This window comes from Chiroxiphia lanceolata, chromosome 17 (genome assembly GCF_009829145.1).
Source record: "Chiroxiphia lanceolata isolate bChiLan1 chromosome 17, bChiLan1.pri, whole genome shotgun sequence".
Taxonomy (NCBI): Eukaryota; Metazoa; Chordata; class Aves; order Passeriformes; family Pipridae; genus Chiroxiphia; species Chiroxiphia lanceolata.
Genome location: NC_045653.1, coordinates 6926244 through 6947500, shown reverse-complemented (window position 1 = coordinate 6947500; position 21257 = coordinate 6926244). Strand labels below are relative to the sequence as shown.

The 21257-nt window shown below is 47.7% G+C and overlaps 1 protein-coding gene across 1 annotated transcript; it reads right to left on the bottom strand.

Annotated features, from left to right (window-relative positions):
* Positions 1-8644: 8644 nt before the first annotated feature.
* TFAP2C (transcription factor AP-2 gamma) lies at positions 8645-16811 on the bottom strand. Its single transcript, XM_032704807.1, has 7 exons — positions 16764-16811; positions 15021-15497; positions 14709-14760; positions 12986-13208; positions 12232-12350; positions 10757-10898; positions 8645-8930 (listed from the first exon to the last, which is right to left on the bottom strand). Exons 1-7 carry the CDS (start codon positions 16809-16811, stop codon positions 8645-8647), a joined length of 1347 nt encoding a protein of 448 aa, XP_032560698.1.
* Positions 16812-21257: the final 4446 nt, after the last annotated feature.

Sequence of the window (21257 nt, the reverse complement as noted above, 5' to 3'; positions counted from 1 at the left end):
GCTGGGCACCTGCCCTACACAGCCCAGGAGTCCCACATGCCCCCAAGTTTCATCCTTTCAGATGACTCAGTCTCCAAGGCCACACTTACATCCAGCCAGCAGGGACATTTTTTTGCCTTCTCTCGTCCCCAAAGTGGCATTTTTATTTTATTTCCTGATGCAACAGCTGTAGCTAATGAGTTCCATGGCCATAGCTACACTCTGGGATATTTATCAGACTTTCACAAGCACCAGCCAGCATTTCCTAATGCATCGCGGCAGAGAAAACATCCAAGCTTTGCACTTTCCTGGAATTTTTTTGCCTCACCTCCACATATTTTTCCACTAAAAAACTTGTGCAGGAGTAGCCCCTGTGGGAAACAGTCAGCCCAGCACAGGAAACACGTGCAGCTGAGCAACAAATCATCATCAGATTGATCAGTATGATGGCTCTTGTAACTATATCCAGTGGCTCCCAGAGAGCCAGCGCTGGCCAAGTGTGCACATAAGGTGCATTTCTGGAGATCACAGGCCACAGACTGACCTTTGCATTAGTCACCCACTGTAATTAAGCAAAGTGAGAACGCCTTAGTTTGGTGACTCCACAGGCTTTGGCAACAAAAGCTGGAGAAGGAGGGTTTTCTCCTATGTGCAGCATCCAACAGGTTTGGAGAAACAACTCCTTTAAAAGGGATGAGTTCCTCATCACTGGTCCAAAATTCTGTTTATGGTCCTACCTCTGGGATGTTGTTTTCCCCAAATCCTCTATAACAGATTCCCAAATTAGACAGTTACCCTTGAAATAATTTCTGACCAATTACTGATGCTGTCATTCTGAAAACCACAGGTTTCTGGCATCTTTTTTTTTTTTAAACTCTTTCACCTATTTTCTTCTCTTTTATGCAAAAAGTTTCTTCAGTTTTCATCTTGTACAACACATTATGCAAAGGTGTGGGGTTTATGTAAGAGGATGGCCCGAGGCCATATCACCCCTGGCCCCGGCTGTGATCTCGTTCCATCTCCCAGCCCGAGCAGGCTGGGACCTGCTGTGCTGGCTGGGAGACCTCTGGAGCGATCCAGGTGCTGCCGGAGCCGGGCGGTGCTTCAGTCACTGCCCCCGTCACTGTGAGTCGGCACCGAGCACGACCCACCCGAGGGACAGCCCAGGACCACAGGGAGAGCCCGAGATCCCCCGCACAGACACTTCGGAGCATCCCCGCATCCAGCCCTGCCTTCACGGAGGGCAGAGCCCTTCCAAGGTGGAAGCCTCGAGGTTTTCGACAAAGGGGCAAAGTCCTGACCGACACACAGCGCTGTTTGGCTTGCGCTTGTGATTGGCTTGGCTTGCTGATTGTGGTGGGGTTTTTTCCTATCTTTCTTTCCCCTCAGATCTTGAACTACCCGAAGCAAATGAATACAAAAGAAATCCCGTAATTGATTTAACACATTTTTCTCACCTTTTTAGCTCGCACCCAAAGACTCTCATCTTTACCTCTCTGATACAAGTCACTGTCCCCACCCTTGCCAAGGATTGATTTTAGCTACACTTACGTTGCTTTTTAACAGCACGATTACACAAATCCTGAAGAGGAGCAGACAGAAATAATTTTTACTTCCAATATTAACATAGATCACTGAATCCTTCCCCCAGCTTAACAGTTTTTCTGGAGAGAATCCCTAAAAACACTCTACGGGAAAATTAACAGTAGTGTCTCACAACAGCCTTACCAGGATCTAATCAACACTTATCTTCCACCAGACAAAGCCACTAAGTACAGGCATTTGTTTGCCAGACGGAATTCCGCGCTAGTACTTGAAACTCACTCCCAAGGGGAGATTCGGCTCATACAGAAACATGCATAGTTCTTCTCCTCCTGTAAGTCTTCACAACGACCTCATACACATGCAGATGTGCCCTGTCTACACTCTGTTATCGGACCTTACCTTTGCCGAAATGATGGTGCTGATAAATCCTAATGGAGGAGCAACAACCCAGCAAGCCTCAGAAAGGCGTGTTTCAGGCTTATATCTGCTGCTCTGCTGAAGTCAATCAGCCCAAATTCCAGCTGATCCCACTTGCTTGCTCAGGTGACGTCATACACTAATTCCTAAACGCTTTAACCTGGGCTTCCAGAAACTGGTGAGATCTGGAAAACGGGAGCCTCTGCAGAAAGGCCAAAATGGTAGCTCTAAGTGATGCCTCTGTCCACATTACACCTTTGTCTGAGTCACATTAACTGGTTACAGCCCAGTTAAAAGCTGTAAGTTTGTTCCTTAATATAATAAGACCTCGAGTGTGAAAGGGTTTTTTCCTCTTAGGAGGGCAGGACCAGAACCCACCTGCACTGATGTTTTCTATGCTGTCCCCACAGGTGTTTCTTGTTAAGGTTGTAAAGAACCAGAGCCTCATCCAATGTGCTTCTGGTTTAGAAAATACCCAGTATTTTGCTTGAATGCCAAGGGTTACTTGGCATTAGGTCTCCCCTTGATGAGAAGTTTGGTGGTCATTGGTTTCTTAGGAATTCAAGGATAGATGTCCAAGCACTGAGCAGTGGCTTTTGGCAGTTTAGGACCTGCCCCAGACGTCACTGACATGTTGGCCATCTGGCTTCCTCTGCACCTATGAAAACACAGTTTCCTGGCTTCTCCAGCTCTGAACATCCTCCAGCTTCTCTCATGTTTTCTCTGGATTTCACCACACCTTAACCTTAAATATAGAGCACCGTTTTGGGGTAATTAGAGATTCTTAATTAATTAGAGTTATGGATTTAAGGATTCAAAGCTTGACAAATGAGCTCAGGTAAATTTTCTGCAAGAGTTGGAGAAAATTACTGGTCCCAGGTACCTGCCCTACCTTTCTGCTGGAGGTTAATTACTGTTTCCCTTGCAGAGCCAAAAATACATGTGCCTCCATCCCAACAGCTTCAGCTCCCAGTCCAGGGTCGAGCTCCCAGTCCAGCATCCAGCTCAGCTCCAGCATCATCCAGCTGCCAGGTTCCAGCATCATCAGCACCAGCACATCCAGCACGGGCTGTGCTCTGTCTTGGTCCTCCAGCAGACATGGCAGAGGACAACCTCAGACCTGCAGTTTCTTTCCTTAGCCCCTCACGGCTTTTTCAGGTCTGTGGCCCTCCATAAGGCAACATAAAGGGTACCTTACAAAGGCAAATTAATGCATTTCACTCAGAACTTACACTATTCATGTAGTTTGGGGGTGTGGGGGGGATTCTTTCTGTATAGAGTTGATGTGATGCAAAGGGGGAATGACAGGATGAAGACCTGGCAGAAGTGTTTTCTGCTCCCAGGCTGGCACCATCCTACCAGAGGGCTGAAATGAAGCATTTTCCCTTTTCTCTGCTTTAACATCCATGTTTTTAGCAAGGGAGCTGGCAGAATTTTAGACTACTGAAGAACTCTTTCAATTAATTAGAAATAATTATTTTATTGCAATGATCAGCTAAAGAACACTACCTTTCCAACCCCTACTCTAAACTGCTGCTTTCCCCTTGATGCTACTTGACTTGAAAATATAAACTCTGAAGCTCATCAAAAAGATTCATTCTGTTATTTGGTTCGTTGTCCATCTCTGAACTTTCTGCTGCATTCATGAACAAGTGTCATGGCAGAGAGCAAGTGTCTGTGTTATCACATGGTTTTAATGTTAAATTATGGGTAACACTGTAGATCGCATGGAATATTTAGGGAATGTGTCATGGAATAGTAGTAGCCTGTGAGCAAGGCCTTCACAAGAACCAGTTAAAAAGGCCTGTTTAGCCAAAAGAGAGGGGAAAATGGAATATTTGTGGCCAGCCCTTACACAACAATGGTACATGGAAACCAGCTGGAACATCCTCGTAAGACATGAGAACAGCCAGTGAACGCAAAGGGGCATCTGAAACTGGAGAAAGCTCATTTATATAACCCTGTGAAAGTGAAAATGGGAGAGGGAGAAGGCAGCAAATGATACAGAACAGAACCTAACAATTTGCCAAAAATATGGTTCCAGTGTAGGCCCTGTGTCATTTTGGCAGAGGTGTCACCCATGCGGTCCCACGGATCATGGGATGTTAGGAAACAGGCAGCAGGAATAGCCTGGCACCATGGAAATGTCCTGACAGACTGTAACTGGTTTGGATAACACAGATTCCACGGTATCTCTGGCTGTGGCCAGGGTTTGGGAACAAATTCCCACGTGCATGGTCTGTATGCATTTCCTGTGTCTCACCACCAGACCTTGGGTCACAATCCCAAGGGGACTCCGGAGTGCTCAGCAAAACTGGCTCCAGGTTCCAGTCAAATATCCATGAACATGTTCTACTTCACAGATTTCTTTTAGTGAGAAGGAAGCATCTTTGTCCCTAACCTCATGTTGTTTTGGTGAGTAACAGTTTGGGGACAGAGTCTTAAAAGCACCCTATGTTTTTTTCTAAGTAAAATAAAATAACATGAAATAATCCAGCCGTTATTGCAAAACATGCCCCAGAAGGCAGGCCAGGCCATTGTCATGACCAAGGCTCTATACTATTAGGCCAAAATAGCTGTAAGGATGTACATAAAACATTGCATGCAGGAAAAAAAAACAGAGGAGAAAGGGCTGCAACAACTAAGCACAGCCAGCTATCACAGCAAGCCAAGCCCATTTCGAGATACATTCATTCATGTTGCACAAGTCCGAGGGAACAGGCAGGGCTGCAGCCAAGGGTTGGGGTGAAACAAATCATAACCACTGAAATAAGTGATGGACAAAGAAGAACTGGAGTCAAAAATTAATTTAGCTGGAATCATTTACTAGGGACAGAATTCTTTTTTTTTTTCTAGTTTTATTTTAGTAGTTTTGCATCATTATTTCTCTCTGAAGCTGTGAACACTACAAAAGAATTTCTTTTTAAACTGAGAGCAACAGTGCCATGAAGTCACATGGTTTCATGAGCTGGAGTGTTGAGTAGTCCTCAGGTTTGCAGTTAATAATCTGTGGGAGTCAGGCCATTTCTCAGGTGATGGGGTTGCAAAGGCCATGCCCTCACCTGCTGCAGGTGGAAGGAAGCAGCACCACTGCCTGCCATGGCTCCAGCACTGCCTGGAAGACCCTAAAATCCTGATACCCAACTGCTGCTGATGGCCAAGCAAGAGAGGGTTGAAATATTTTCTTATTCCACAAGCCATTTTTATACTGAGTAACATGAATTCAGCTATTTTGTGGGTATGTATCAAATTAACAGTTTTGCAGAAGGGCAATACATAAAAGGCTCAATTTCAGATTTTTTTACTTTTAAACTAATAGTTTGAAGTCATTTTTCTTTATACAGTGACCAAACCCATTCTTTTTCTGGGAGAATGGCAAGGCAAAAGATTGGACAGTCATTTGAATAGTCCATTTTCAAAGGAAATAAAAAAATGGAACTTCAGAAGAGTCTTACATTAGAACTTATTTTTCTTCTAGCCAGCTAAAAGGACTAGTCTCTATAAAAGCAGTAAAATCCATGAAATTCTGAGGACCAGGAAGAAGCAAACAAATGCCTTCCTGTGTTTCAGGTAACTCTGTTCCTTTTGGAATCCCCAAGAAGTTATTAACCTATTAACATATTCCTTAAGATTATTAATATCACGTGAGACAAGTTCAGATCAGTTTAACTGTTCTTTTCAGTGAATGGAGCAGAAGACATTGTTCTTGTTTCATGTTCCTGGCACAGCTTAGGAGGTAGTTGAGCCTCAAAATAATGTACCAGCTAAAATATACAGTAGGGAAAAGCATTAAGGTAATGGAAACTCAACATTTCTAATGTTCCAAACACATGAATAGAACCCGAGTCAGTACATTAGACAATTGACTGGCTTTGCTTGAATGCACGCAGGAATAAATGGAAACATCCTTATTTCCTATCCCAAGGGGCAATTATTTCACAGCCTGGGTTTGTGCATTAATAAAAAGCAAGATTCCATTGTCTGGTAGCTAAAATATCCTCCTATATATGCTGTATAAGCAGTCCAGCAGCAGAAACAGGAAAAAAGAACAGAAATCTAGCATTGCATTCTCTAAACAAGCTCTTCCCATACCCAACATTTTTCTGTGTATATATATATATACATATATATATAAAATCCATAAAAATACATGATCACAATGGTATAGTTTGTATATTTTAGAAGTTAATCATCTTGTGTCCTGGCTGCTCTTGAGCCTACAGATGGTCCAAAATGCTCATTTCTGAAATGCTACAATGAGTCTAACAAATGCAAAGGCTGGAATTTCACACCTCTAGGAGAAAAGGGGACTGGACTGCAACTCAGAAAAACAGCTTTCTGCCAGCTCACCACTGATACAGTCACTCATTTCTTTGAGCTTCCCTTTCCTTTCTTCTCCCTGCACACCGTCAGTGTTTTGTCTTTATCCTTTAAAGGAAAAAGGAGGACAGAAAAATAATTTATAAACGAAGCATTCAGATATTGTGCATATTTTCTTTTCTCCACATCTGTGGAAGAAACACTGCCATGATGTGAACCCAATTCTCACTCCCTGTTACAGCCCAGTGTCCCCATTCCTGTTTGCCCAAGCCACTGAACCTCAAGGGTGGATGAGGTGTGGAAGTGCCAAGGACACACTAAAGCCCAGATTGATGTTCCTTTTCCAGAAAGCACTGAAAGAAAAAGCTCAGTTTCTCTTCAGGGAGGTTTTATTTGGCAATTTTGCATCTGAGACACCAAAAGCCCCAGCTCCTGCCTCACCACTAAGGCACAAAGCACTTTGGGGACTTTCTGCAAAATGGAAACTTTCTCAAATCAGTAAAACTGGGCCAAAACCAGATGGGAGACCTATCAGATTTCACACCCCAGGTTTTTGCAAATATTTGTCATTAGAGACAGATTATTCTAATAAAGTCAGATTCACTGGGAGACAAAGCTGGTAGGATTGATTTTTATTAAGAAGCCTTGCAGTTTGCGTTTAAGCTGCCTATTTAAGCAGCCAGCAGGCAGGATAATGACATCTGAGGAAGGGAAAAAAAAAAAAAAAAAGATTCTTGGAGATACAGAATGTGTTTAATTGAAACCATTAGTTTTACTGGCAAACAGCTTCATATTTCTGTTCTGTTAATCCGAACAAAGTGCTGCGATTATGACTCCATACATAATGTCCTCTAGTGCTACTCGCCCCACATTCCCCAAGTATAGAAAGAAAACAGAACTGTTTTCAGTTAACAAAACATTCCATGCTTCTATCCAGAATACTTTTATTATATGGTTATCATATACATCAGAATTATATTGGGAACATTTACAAATATGTAAAGATAGTTCAGAACCTCCATTATTCACATACACACTAACTCACACACTCGTTTTCCATGTCTAGTCAGTTATCAGGTGAATGATGCACAAAATTATTGCTTTGTGAACATACACCTCAGATTAAATCTAATCTTCAGTGGCAAGAATTGAGATTAAAAAAAAAAAAAAAAAGTCTTAAATACCCTGTATGACATACCTGTGCATAAACCTAAAGATATGTTTATCTTACCCATTACCTTTGAAATACTTACCAAAATTAAAATTTGAAACCCATTTATAAAAAAAAAAGTATTAAAAAGTTCACCATTATTTACAAATCCGATTAAATTACACATAAATAAATATTTACATTCAACACACTGCTTCCCTTAATACACATAAAGCCTCCCTGGAAATATTTTTTGGCCTTAATAGGCAAAAAAATGTAAAAAAAAACCCAAAAAAGGTATGTGCCTATTCTTTCAAGTTTCCCCCCCAATTTAAAATACAAGACAATATAAATATGTGAATAAAGCTGCAATATCCTTAGACGCAGAAAGTGAATTTTCTAAAAGCATTTCATTTTGAACTATTCCTCGTTAAAAAAATACCAAGATAATATTAACTGCAGCCAACATGACGGCAGTTTTTAAAAGCCTGAATATTTCCATAAAAAATAAGCATGTCAAATGCCATCAGATAACTTCTAAGTCTAGCAGGATTTTAGTACTCTCTCATGGTAATCTGAAAACAATGAAAAAGAAAAAAAAATCCCCAACAAAATAAAACAGAATTAAAAAAAAAAAAAAAGCCCCCCACAGAATAATCTTACTATTTTCAGGTGTTTATAAAAAAAATTTTAATGTACATAAATCTATATACCATTGTTTAATACTGCTTTATTGTTACTGTTGCATTTAGAGAGAATAAAACCCTGAAATTGTATCAGATAACAAACAGGCTTTCACTCTAAAATCTGTATCTTAAAAACTGTACATGAAGCTGGTCACCACTAGATACTTAGATGTGGAGAAGAAATCTAAATATATCTCTCTGTGTATTTCCATCAACCCCCCCCCCCCCCCCCTTTATAGCACCACTTTTACAGCAAAGGATTCAATACATTGTACCAAGTACTTATCTTCAGGTAATTGCTTCCACAGAAAAGGGATACTGCAGCTTTTAGAAAGACTTGTCTCACGGATGGATCCAAGAGGAGTGAAGGTCCTGAATGATATTGATATTTTTCCCCTTTTTCCCCTCCTTTCTTTAAAAAAAAAAAAAAAAAAAAAATAAAAAGACAAAACCAAAAGAAAAAACAAAACCACCAAATCTCTATGTTCCCCCTGGCAAGAAGATCCCAGTCTGTGTTTAGGAGGAAGAGTAAAGTCTGGTTTTCCTTTCACTTCCTGTGCTTATCCATTTTATCCATGGTTTTGTTGGTTTCTGCAGGGCTCTGGTCGCCAGCGTTCATGTATGATTTGTCTGCTATTTTTAATGCTTCATTTAGGTAGTTCTGGACGGATGTCATGGCAGCACAGATGGCAGCACTCCCAAAGCCATGTGTGATCAGGCTAAAATGAGTCAAACAGCCCTGGATGCCAGGGTCCAAGATGGGACTGGGTCTTGTGTTTCCAAGAGGAGTTCTGTCCTGAGTGAGGAGGTCTGTGAATTCCTTACAGATCTGCCTGCAAGACACAAAGGGATCACACTTTTACACCACGGTGGGAATTTATGCAAAAGCAAATAAATAAATAAAAATAACAGAGGAGTCTATATCAAATATTTGGCAGCTATCTGGGAATTCGAGAAATTCAGTACTGCCTGAGCAGTGTCCAAAAGTAAAGCCTGTTTATTAGCACCACTTTCTGATGAACCTTCTGTTATATCTACATCATCAAAACAACTCTGCAAAATAATCTCCCCACCTCTGGTGCCTGGCTGGCTCTGCATCATTTGCTCCAGATTTTAAGGGGGGAGTGGGAATTCAGTGCTAGTTTCTATGAGAACCTTCACAGCTGCAGTTTAGTGATTTAGAGAGACTCAAGCAGCTGAACAGGAGATTCAATTTAGTTGTGTATATTCTATGTATATGCCCCCTTCCAGAGAGACTGAGGCCCTGCTCCTGCAAACACTAACACATATGCCTGGTAAAACATGAGTGGTTAATAATGCTCCAGCATATGTTGTTTGCTGCTTGCAAATCTGTCCCCTCGAAGGGATTTCACAGGAGCTGAGCAGTCTTAACAGAATCATCACTTTTATCAGAATTTCTCAATCACAAACATCCTCCAGAAGATTATTATTGGTGCCAATCACAGTACCAATAAAGAGCAGAAAGAGCAGCGCTCAGGAAAAATTATCATCATGTTCAAACTATAAGAAAGAGAGACTAGATTTCTAAATTTATAAGAGATAGAGATCTTTTACAGGAATATTTCTCAGGAAGGTTGGATAAATTCAGCAACAGGAATGTGTTTTGCATGCCTGATCTGAGCCTAAAGTTAGGGCTACACTGCTCTGCAATTTAAGCAAACTTTTCTCATATCCTCTGCAGAGCAAGGGTGCTGTCATACACAGGGAATTACATTGAGCCCAAACCAGAAAACATCTCAGATCAGAACAAATCATGAACTGAAGCTCTGTTAGACCTCAGCCTGGGAAAGGAAGCAGGGAGAAGGGGACAGCAAGCACACCAGCCACCAGTTTAAGATTAGCTTAACACAGATATTTCCTACCAGAGACCTGTTCAGGACGTGGTGTATTTACAGGTACAAAGTGTCTGCAGAACAGCCATAACTAAGCTGCTCTTGTTGACCCCGCCTTCCCTCTTTGTCAAGGTTTGTAATAGGAATTTCGTTTTAAGCACAGGGACTTTCCACACCTACCAAAGGATGGCTTCCAGTGAACTATAAAAATCCTCAGCCATATTAGGGAAAAAGGGACTATCCAGTTCTTGACTCCCAGTGTCCCAGGAGGAAAGCTGTGTGCTGCTACTGCCAAAGGCAGTCAGGAGGACACAGGGGCTGAGCTTCCCTGGCGCCCAGCACGCCCACCAGTAACTCTGCTTAGAGACACTGCACAAACAGAGATGGGGGAACCATCTCCTGCTCCCAGTCCCAACACTGGTTCACATTCCCAGGCCATACCTGCTTTCCAGATCCTCAACCCTGTCAGACCCAGGGACATCTCTCCTTAGAGGTATAGTTGTCTGGGTATAGGACATTTTCCTGATGTTTTTACTACAGCTTAAAGCAGTTTGGACCAGTTCTGTTCTTTTTCTTTTGAGTTATCCTACAGGATTGTTCCTATTATTATTGGTTCGGACTAAAATAACTGCTGCCATAATTGAATTCAAACCAAAACCAAATAAAAAGAATTGCTTCATCTTCTCAATTAAAATTATACATGAAAACGTACCAAGCTGTCCCGCAGTCACAGATACTCATGGGCAGACAAAAGCATGTTTAAAAGGGAGAGGAAAAAAAAAATAAAATCGAAGCTGAAAACTTACTTTGCAGCAAGAAGCATATTCTTTCTGTTTGCCATTTCATTGCGGCCCATGTGTGGTCTGGTCAAATATTCAGCCACTGCTTTGGAAGGAAACTCTGTCTCACAAACATAACCAAAGTCACGAGCAAGATGTACAGCTTCACCTGGTGTGGGTAAAAGAGTGCTTGTTAAATGGTGTAACATCCATTCATCAGAAGAAAATCAGAGAAATTAAGGGAAAAAAAATGCTGTGAATTTTTTAAGTGTATTCTTGTTTTAGAAAAGGACACTACGTTACTACTGTATCACTCATTACCATTTTCTAATGGATAGATCAGTGTTTCTTTCTTTAAGTTTGCATCAAGAAAAAGAAAAATACATGGTACCTGCTATAAAAGAAAATTATCTTACTTTTATATGTAAGAAAAACTCCTGTCTCCCTCCAGAATAACTGCACAGCAAAGAACAGAATTCAGTTGATATCAAACTATCCACTGATATTTAAGAGTATCTGGTAACTAAATTCTACTTGTCCAATAAAAATTTTCAGTTTGTTTTCTACTTTTTGTAAGCATATTCATATAGAAAATAAAATTGCAAGGTGTATAACTAGGCCACTTCTTTTTTTTCATTAAAGCAATTTGACCAGACTTACAAAAAGTGGATTGATGTGGTCAGTGTATTATCTGCAAGGTACCTGTGTGCATGTGCACACACATCAGCTCTCTGAAACCCAGCTTCCAAGGAAAAGGTCTTAAATGGAAGTTGCTGTTTCATTTGAGCTGATGTAGAAGTGAATTAGCAGTATTGTTAGATCATTCCTCACTTTTCATTTCAGTTGCTGCTTCTGTTCCTATTAAATTGTGCCGCTACCGGGAGCTGCTTCAAACAGAAACACCAAACAAAAACCACACACATACATACATATATATACACCCTTCAAGTCAGTTTAACTGACAGAGGGGCCACAGAACATGGTACAGATTAAAGGGGCTCCAGTTTCCTATCAGGAAGTAAAAAGCTATAAATCTCACTTTATATGCTTGTTTATTAGAAAAGCTTCTGAGGACACCGCTGAGGTAGGGCCAGGCTTTGGAGTCAGCTGCCCCAGACTTTTAAAGTTCCCCAATAGGGAACCAAACCCACTAATGTGATGAGTTTCACACCTTTTACCATCCCTACCTGTCCCTGCACACACCTTTATGAAACCCAAAACAACCTTTAAGAAACACAGACTGGACAAACATGCCTTTTGAATATCTTGGCACTTAGGAGAGTTGCTCCATCCCTTCCACGCTGCTTAGGGACCAGATTTGAAGGGAGAAGAAGAGGGACAGGAGTCCCTCAAAGGCAACATCCCCATCATGCTCATTTTAAAATAAATAAAAAGCTCTCCATCATTTTCACTGGCTTTCTAGCCTTTCCATGCTCTGCCCAGAGGATAAAAGCTGTACACAAAGGAAAAAAGTTCATTTTTAAGACACGTTCAAGACTGACCTTCCACCAGAGATGTCAATAGTGTCACGTTTGCAGCTTTCCTTCTACCAGCAGGGAGATTCAAGCCAATTTTATCCAGTTTTTCCCTTAATGATCTACCACCATTTTTAGATTTGGCTCTGTAATTAAAGAGAAAAAAAATGGCCTTATTTATCCTGGGGGGACAATTCTTTTTAAGATGAGAAATTCCAGTTACTGACATTCAATAGGGTTCTACTGAGGTGAGGATAAAAAACAGGCTCTTTTCAAGTGACCTACTTTTTAAATGCTATACTACAAACCAGCCAGGATGAAACACAGCAGGTCAAAATCAAAATGTTTCGAACTGCACCACTGAAACCAACAGCTGTAGAACAATCACAGGCTAAATTAGGCATATGCAAAAAAGGACATCTAAAGTGTCCTTGTAATGATTAATCGGGACCACAAGATTTAATCAAAAAGTGGTTCCATGGGGAAACAGTTTGTGTTGGCCATGAGCTGGTTTTGAGACAAAAATTGAACTTTAAACAGAGAATGAGAGTTGCTGTCAGAGCTGTTAATAGCACTTCTCGAGAGGTAGCAGAAGTGTAAAGAAGTTTTATTTCCAAAGCCTATTAGGATTCAGTGTCGTTGGGCTTCTTAAGAATCAGTAATTCGCTAAAAGGCGTTCTTAGCTCCTCGTTATGCTGATCTGGCTGCTCTCACACCCGGCACAAGGGAAATCACGAACAATAGGCACGGAGGGGATGGTGGGAAGGGGAGTGCAGCCTACCTTCTGAGGACTCCTCCTAGCAAAGAGGCATTGAGACACTCCGGGGGCGAGAGCCGCCTCTGCACCTCTGCTACTGTCACTTTGTATTTCGACGTGGAGCTCAGGAGGGAAAGTCTCCCCGGAACGGAACAAAACACTTCGTTGGGGTTTATGACCACCCCAATTAATCCATCCTTTTGGCAGGGGAGGCTCAGAGCACTGTTTTTCGTTAGGGAAATGGGACCTACAGGAGGAGGAGGGAAAGCAGGTATTTTGTAAAAGGGAAAAATAAATAGGAAGTGGCAACTGAATTTCCTTTCTATAAAAACAACCCAGAAGGCAGGATTTCGTTTGGCCTTAAATGCTCACACCGCTGACCCCCATCCCCAGTATCAATCTAGGGCACAGGGACCAAAAGGTCCGTACAACTATTCCTGACCAGCTGGACTTTGCCACCGGATTCCAAGGAGTTGCTGAACACAACTAAGAATGCTTTTCAAGGCGCACAAACCCCACATCCCTGAAGCAGCAGGCTGCAAGTTAGCAAATCCGTGCTTATGAAAAGCCCGACACAACTACAGACTCCAAATTAGCATCCCTCAGCTGCTGCCAAAAACTCTTTCCGAGCCGGGGCAAGGAGAAACCTCCCAGCTCCCGCTGGGGTTCATCTTCCACCTCACACACGCAGATTTAAGAAACCGCCTTTAGAATTTAATCCCCACAAATTCGTAACAGACAGTACAACAACAGAGAGGGATGCATGCAGCCCAGGGCAGAACCGAAAGTAAAGCGTTACTCCTTAATAGTTTCAGCTTTAAGGTGAAGAGGGACAACAAAGGCTTTGTTGGAAGGAGCAAACCACTGATCCAGCTTTTCCATGCCCTTGCAAATCCACCCAGTTCACCCGGTGATGTGCTGCTGGCTCAGGGCACCGAGCGAAAGGGTTAAAGAGCTGAGATCGGCCCCACTCCCGGAGGGGGAAGATTTGTCAGTGCTGCATCTGACAGCGAAATTATTCTCCCATGAGCTGAAGGCAGCAATCAGCGCTCTGACACACACTTCTGCTTTTCCTCAGTTAGGTATTTGTTTGAAGTCTTCAGAGGAAACTTCCACTGATTTTTTTTTTTTTTTAGCACAAATTTGTTTAAAAACAAAAGCAGGGGAAAAAACCTAAATGACTGTAAATTGAGTCAATACGTCTTCCTCCTTCCTCAAAATCTCAGCTACAAACCAATTTCGATTAAGATAAAGCCGAGCAGGCTTCTGTCAGCGATCTCATTCCCTTCTCAAGTCTTGCAAAGAAGTTAAAAAGAAAGTTGGGGGAAAAAAAGGGAAAACCCCCCTGTCTTCGAGTGCTAGCAGCAACAAAAACCCCCAAACAAACAAACGAAAAGCAAAGCCCAGCGTCACTTTACACACACATATTCCAGGGTAGATTAAATTCGGTTCAAGGTCCCGGTTTCGATTAAAGCCACAACACAAGAGCACACGAGTGGGACAGCCGGTGTCCCCCGGAGGGGTCTCACACCCCGGGGGAACCCTGGGGGTTTGTCCCCGCCGTCACCTTCCCTCAGACAGCGTTAGAAAAATCCAACGACTGAGAAAGTGGAATAAAAACTCCTCCGCCCTCCCGATCCCAAAGGATCCGTCTCTATAAAAATAATAGGGCGTCTCTTCACCGGTGCGTCATTAAACTTTTAACTATCGACAAGGGAAAGTTAAACAGCGGTGCCACCTTACTGACCTTTTCTAATGACTGTCTGGTCATGCATTAGTAAGTGTTGATCTTCCACATTCTGGAAAGAGAAAGGGGGAGAAAGTTTCGCACCTCGAAGAGCTAAGAGGGAACAAGCTGGGTGGCTTTTGGGAAACCCATTCCCTCTCCGCGCGTCCCCATTTTAAGGGTCGAAGGGGAGAAAAGGTGGACTTCTTTCCAAGGACGGGGATGGGGCAGGTAAAGCCGGGATGTGCAGGAGGGGACAGTGCCAGGGGAGTGCCTGTCCCGCCTCCCCCGATGCGCGGAGCGGCCCGGGGGGGACGCCTGGGGGGTCCTTACCTGCACCTCCTCCATCTGGTGAGCCATGTCGTGCAGGCCCAGGTTATCGGCCAGAGCCGAGGCGTCCAGCCCGTGCCCGTGGGGCAGGAGCAGCTCGGAGCGCCGGTAGGTCTCCCGGCGGCTGCCGGCGGAGCCGCTCTCCAGCGCCGAGAGGTGCGGGACGAGCCCGGGGCGGCCGTGCGGGGCGAGCCCGGCCGGGTCCTGGCTCTGCCGGTTCGGCCAAGCGCTCTGCTGCTGGCTGGGGGGCGGCGGCGGCGGCTGGTGCAGGGGGTTGATGGAGAAGGGGTCCCCGAGGTGCGAGTAGGGGTCGCTAGACTGGGAGTAAGGCAGCGGCTGGTATGGAGGGGGAAAGTAGGGGGGCTGGAAGTCGGAGGCGCCCGAGTGGGAGAGCGGCGGGGCCGGGCTGTACAGGTGCTGGCTGACGGCGGAGAGGTGCGGGAGCCGCGGGTTCCCGTTGCTGCTCCCATCGTGCCGGTCCTGGAAAGCACAGAGGGGTGGGAGAAAAGGGGGCAGCCGTCATTGGGGGCAGCCTGGACTCGGGGACATGGCGAAACGGGGCTGCGGGTGGTGTCACTTGCTGGTACTGGGGAAGCAGAGAGCAGAGCCGAGAGCCGCCCTGGTCCTGCCCAGAGAGCTTGCTCTTAGTAGGGCAATTCGCGGAAGAATTCAGCCCCGCTCCCAGAGAAGAGACTGCAAACCAGTTCTCGCTGCTCTGCTCATCGCAACTACACCAGACCAACCCTCCCGCTTGGGCAAGTCATCGGAAGAATCATTAAAATCAGAAAAATTCAAATCAGCGACGCGGCTTCATTTCCGCCGCGCTGCCGTCGCTGGGGAGGAGACACCGGAGCCCGGAGTTGAGGACCCGCCGCCCTCGGAGCGAAAGGCCCAAGGGTCCCCGGCACCCCCATCCCTCCCACCCCCCGAGGTCCCGGGGGCCGCCCGGGGCTCTGCCCGACGGCAGCGGCGCGGCTGGGAGGGACGGCGGGGCTGCCTCCAGCCCGTCCCATCGCCGCTACTACCCCGAGTTCCAACCTCAGCAGTCAAAGCTGAAATGTCTACATTGGGCTGATCCAGGGATTTAGCAGCTTCTGGCTTCACGGTCATTAAAATAACAGGGCTAGTTAATAAGAGGTGAATGGGGTCCCAATGGAGCGTGAAGCGGGGACTGCAGCTAATCTGTAGGAGCCGAGCAGGCGGAGCGGGGCCGGGGGGGCACAGGGGGACACGGCCGCTTTCGGAGAGATCAAAACCCGGGAGCACCTCGCGGCGGGCGGGAGCCGCTCCCGAGGAGAAGAAACGTGGGAAGGAAGGGTTCACCCAGCCCGGCTGCTACCTGCCGGCCCCTCCGCATCGTCCGGCCCTCGCCCGCCTGGGCGGGACCCGCAGCTCCGGGAACACCCGCTCCCGCACGGCGCTGCTCCACGGGCGCCTGGGGGATGCGGGATGCGAGCTCGGTTCTCCCAGCCGGGGCTTTCACCCCGTTTTATTCGAGAGTTCAAAAGACTGGTTAAAAAAAAAAAATACAACTCGCACCTCCGAAGAGGGGGGGAAAAAAAAAAAGGCAAAAAGCAAACCGGGGGTCTTCGGGCAGGGATAGATCGCGGCCGGCGGGGAGGCGGAAGAGACGGGCGCCGGCTGGGAGGGAGCGGGGCGGGCAGCGCGGCGCGGGGGCTGCGGAGCTCCGCGCTGCCCCACGCCCGACCCCCCTTCCCAAAGCTGCCCCCTCCCCGCGCTTCTCACCTCGCAGTCCTCTTCGTACTTGACATTATCTGCTAGTTTCCACAACATGGCGTCCAGCGTCCAAACCAGGTGTGCGGAGCCGAAAACAGACGAGAGCTCAGCCCCCCCCCCACGGGCGGTAAATCCACGTCGGCGCTGGGGAAGAGGAGCGGCCCCCCGGACGGAGCTCAGTTGGCAGGCATGAAGGCAGATGACGGACTAACCCTCCGCGCTTATGGTCACTCGGGTTTTTTTCCCTGCCCAGACGCCCTTAATGGCAATAGGATTATCCTAACTCCTCCCCAGGGATGGCTCGGGCGCCGCGGCCGCCAGCCACTCAGGAGGGAGCGCGCAGCCCCAAGCCAATCCTTCCGCGGCCGCGGAGGGGTGGGCGGGCAGCGCGGAGCCGGAGCCCCTCCCAACGCCCCCGCAGCGCTCAGGGCACGGGGGGTCAGTCCCACCCCGTGGGGAAGGGGTCATGCCTGGACATCCCTCTGCACCCACTGCAACGGGGCTTCCCCGAATTCCCACACGTGTTGCATTTTTTTGGGAGGGGGGTGTGGAAGTAATGCTGGGTGTTCCCCCGCTCCCCCACGCGTGGAAGGGCTTTGCTAAAATCCACGCTCGGCGGGTGCGGCGGCTTTAGGGCGGAATAAACTCGGAAAAAAGTCCTCGTAGCAAAAGCGAGAAAGTCCGAGCGTAGACGGGGCTTCGTTTGCATAATTGTCAAGAGTTTGAATTACTGATTACAACTTGTAAGCTACCAATGTTTAAGGTATAATTTACTTAATGATCCGACAAGATTATTGCAGTGGTGTTGAACCCCCGGTGGGTAAAGCAGCCCTGATTCAGCGTTCCCGATCCAGGCTCTGCGAATCGTGCGACTGGTTCCTCGCATCACCACTTTTTATTTTTTTTATTTATTTATTTTATTTTTTGTAACGAAAATCCCACCTGTCTAATCTTTTCGGGCAAACTCGGGGCTGGGGAAGCAGGTGGGAGGTGAGACAGGCAATTTCGGACGCCGTGAGCACACTTTCATCTAAGCTTAGAAAATACTTCCCTGCCAAATTGCTACCTTTCTGCAGGCATTTGATCTATGCAGTTATGTGTGTCAGACAAAATGAACATCATTTTCAAAAGCAACGACTTCTCCCAGTGTTTTAAGGTGCATCCGGATCACTGCTCATTTACATGAGAGGAGCAAGTGTTTATTTATTGTGGCAGGGAAAAAAGCTGACCCTGGACGGTGCTGGCTGCGGAGATCTCGGCTATCAGTGCCCAGGGACGAGCCGCCTGAGAGCTGCTATTAAAGGCCCGAGGCAGACCCACGACTCCGGATTGAACCAGATCACACTTCCCTCGGTCTTTTTTTCCCCCCTAAGACTCAGAGAAGACAAAAATACAAGAACAATAATTAAAAAAAAAAAAATCCAAACACTAAACATCATCCGACTAAATGAACGATCTAAAAATAAATCTGAGGAGGACGGGGGTGCTGGAAGTAACTGTTGGAGGTGTTATCTACCTTATCTAGCACGCAGGTGCTGATTTGCAACTGTTGCATTAAGCCCATCATCATCAGCTACTCCGAATTATCATTTTTGGTGGAGTCTCTATTTATTTTTTTTTTAACGACAGTGTTTTTCTTCCAGGGATGTTTCTTTGAAATGCAGTTCGCGACGATTATTAGCGAGTGTGCTTGCGCTGCTCCTGGCGTCATTAAGACTAAGAATCTAAATAATAAAATACAGGGGGAGCTTAAAGTTCATTTGTATTAAAGGGACAAGACGGATTTAGAAAGAAATGAGGAAGGGAACCGTCGAGCTTCCCGCGTTTGAGATCAGTTCTTCTTCCTTCCATAGAAGCATTGGAGGAACATTGGTTATTTTCATTATAACCTCAGAAGCCAGATTTTCTGTCTGCTCAGAAATGTCACGCTGAGAAGTGCACACGATTTCATCATTTTTTGGAACTGTCAGTGCCTGAACTGACACATTTTGGTGGCCAAAATCGCGAAGATGAATTCTGGTTCTTATTATTTGTTATGTATATATGAATAATATTTATAAATAAAGAAGTGGAAGAGGATGAGGGATTTATAAGGAATTACCTAAACAAGGCGACCAAAATAAGCACTTGGCTTGCTAGAAAACAAACCAAGAAAGCAGAGAAGAGGCTAAATAGGCGAAGTTTGAGACAAACTTTCCCGTTCGTCCGCTTGCGCCTCGGTCTCTGCACGCTGCAGCGGCCGCTGCCAGGGACCGGCGCAGGTCCGGGCTCCGCGGGGAGCACACGGGCAGAGCGAGGCGAGGGAAGGGAAGGAAAGGCAGGGAGGGAAGGGAAGGCAGGGCAGGGGCGGGCACTGCCCGCCGCCTCCGCTGGTGTCCGGCCCGAGAGCTCGGCCCCGCACCCGGCAGGTGATGCCGCCCCGGGGCGAGCGCGGCCCCTGCCCCGGGTGCTTGTGTCGAGGGATGCTTTGATGAAATGAACGGCCGGGCACCCCGGCAGATCGGCTCGGGTCCCCCTGAGGGGTTAGCGAGGGGGATAACGCTTTCTGAGCCTCTCCCTCTCCGGAGCGTGTCTTTCCGCGACCCTCCGCGGTTCCGCGCAAGCCGAGGGAAGCGGGGCGGGCGGGCGGGGGGTCCCCGCAGAGCCCCCCCGGCAGCTGCGCCCGGCCGTGTCCTCCCGTGCCCGGCGGAATTCTCCGTTTCCAGGGAACTGCCGGGTACAGGGAAGGCGCGGGCAGCCAGGGCTCCTGCAGGCACACGGAACCTCCCTGGTGAGACACGGGGCAGAGCTGTGCAGGGACCGAGCAGCAGCCAAGGACGTGGCTCCTGACAGGTGGCGGCTTTTATTTACTTATAAAAAAAAATATACATATATATATAAACATGTGCCTTTACTTTGGGAATATCCCTGGTTTCCAAGAAAAAGGGATGCCTTCCTTCCTGGGGTCTTAGTTCCCCCGCACACCTCTTTTGACGGCGGTGCAGTTTCCCAGGGAGGACCACGAAGCACCCCCAGGCGTGAACGCGCTTCGAGAGGGGAGCCAGAGCCCACTGCTGAACCTCTGTCACAGTCGGTAGTTTTCCTATTTGGCAGCAATTAAAAGAGAGCGTGGGGATGCTAATTAGTTACATCCCTCTTCCTCTAAAAATTATTTAAACACACGCATATCTGTATTGTTAATGAGGCTGCAGCAACCTGTCCGGATTGTCGCCTCGGCTCCTGCAGAGCTCTACAAAGGGAGCTGCTGCCCCGCGGGCTCGGGAGACTCCTCGGAACTTCCACAGCGACTCGGCGGGGAGGGGCTGAAAGCGGGGTGTCCCCCCCGCCCCGTCCCGCGCTGCGGAGCCCGCCCGGAGGGGCCGGACCCCCGCACACAGCCCGGAGTGGGGGGACAGAGGGGCTCCTGCGGGGGCGAGGGGGCGCGGGGGGGGTCCCCGGGACAAGTGCCGCGGTACGTACTTGCCAGTCGATCCTCGCCAGCGGAGCCGAGGCCCGAGCGGCTCCCGCAGCCGCCTCCGCGCCGGGGCCGCGCACACCTGGGCGCGGAGCAGCGCCTGCGCTCCGCATCCTCCCGCCTGCCCTCCCCCTGCCCAAACCTGCCCACCCCGCGCCCCGGGAGGGCACCGGGAGGCGGCCCCGCCGCCGGGGGGGCGCGGGGGTCCCGCTGCCGCGCACGGCCGTGCCCCGCTGCTGGGCCGATCCCGCCGGCCGCGGCACAGCCGGGACATTTTAAAGAGGTTTTTTTCCCGCTGATCCGTCGTTTCTCCTCCCTTTAAGGAGCCCCGGGGGATGGGGGGGGGGGGTGTCTGTGCGTGTGTTTCCCCGTGGCTGTTGGCACCGGGAGCATCCCTGAAATCCCTGACTGGCGGCAGCCCCCAGTTGTGCCCCTCCGGGAGGGCAGCGGCCGCTTGGGAGCCGCTGGTTCAACTGCACAGCCCCGGGCTGCCCCCACCTCCCCCGGGGCTCCCGCAGCCCGGGGCTGGCAGTGCCCAGCAGGGCTCGGGGCACCCGCACCGCTGTTACGGATGTTCAGGGCCACGCTGGGGCTTGGAGCGACCTGGTCTAGTGGGAGGTGTCCCTAACCATGGCAGGGGCGTTGGAACGAGACGATCCTTAAGGTCCGTTCCAACACAAACCGTTCCATGGTTCTACAGCGGTATCAGGGGCTGGCCTCCGTCGGGGCTGTGACACTGACTGCCTTCCCAGCTCCCTGCCTCAGCTTCCAGCCCCTGCTTCTGCAGGAAGCGAGAATAAAGCATGTCCACGCTGAGGCTAGTTTTTCCCCAACCTATTAATTTGCTTAATAAACAAGATTCCAGCTATGTTTTCTGCTGCTCCTTCCCGCTGGAGCTGGAGGAGCCGAGTCCCCTGGCCATAGCGTGCCGTGAGCCCGCAGCAGAGAGGATGTTTAGCAATTCCCGGGCAGAAGTGACAGGCTTTGGCACCAGGAGCTCACAGGCCCTGGGTCAGATGCTCCATGGCATGTGGCAGAGGTTCAGCAGG

Excerpts from the sequence above, each read along its gene's own strand:
- TFAP2C (XM_032704807.1), bottom strand. The coding sequence starts at position 16,811 with ATGTTGTGGAAACTAGCAGATAATGTCAAGTACGAAGAGGACTGCGAG. Across the intron at positions 12,351-12,985 it reads CTAGGAGGAGTCCTCAGAAG|AGCCAAATCTAAAAATGGTG; the intron begins GTAGGCTGCACT and ends CTTTAATTACAG. Across the intron at positions 8,931-10,756 it reads AATATGCTTCTTGCTGCAAA|GCAGATCTGTAAGGAATTCA; the intron begins GTAAGTTTTCAG and ends TGTGTCTTGCAG.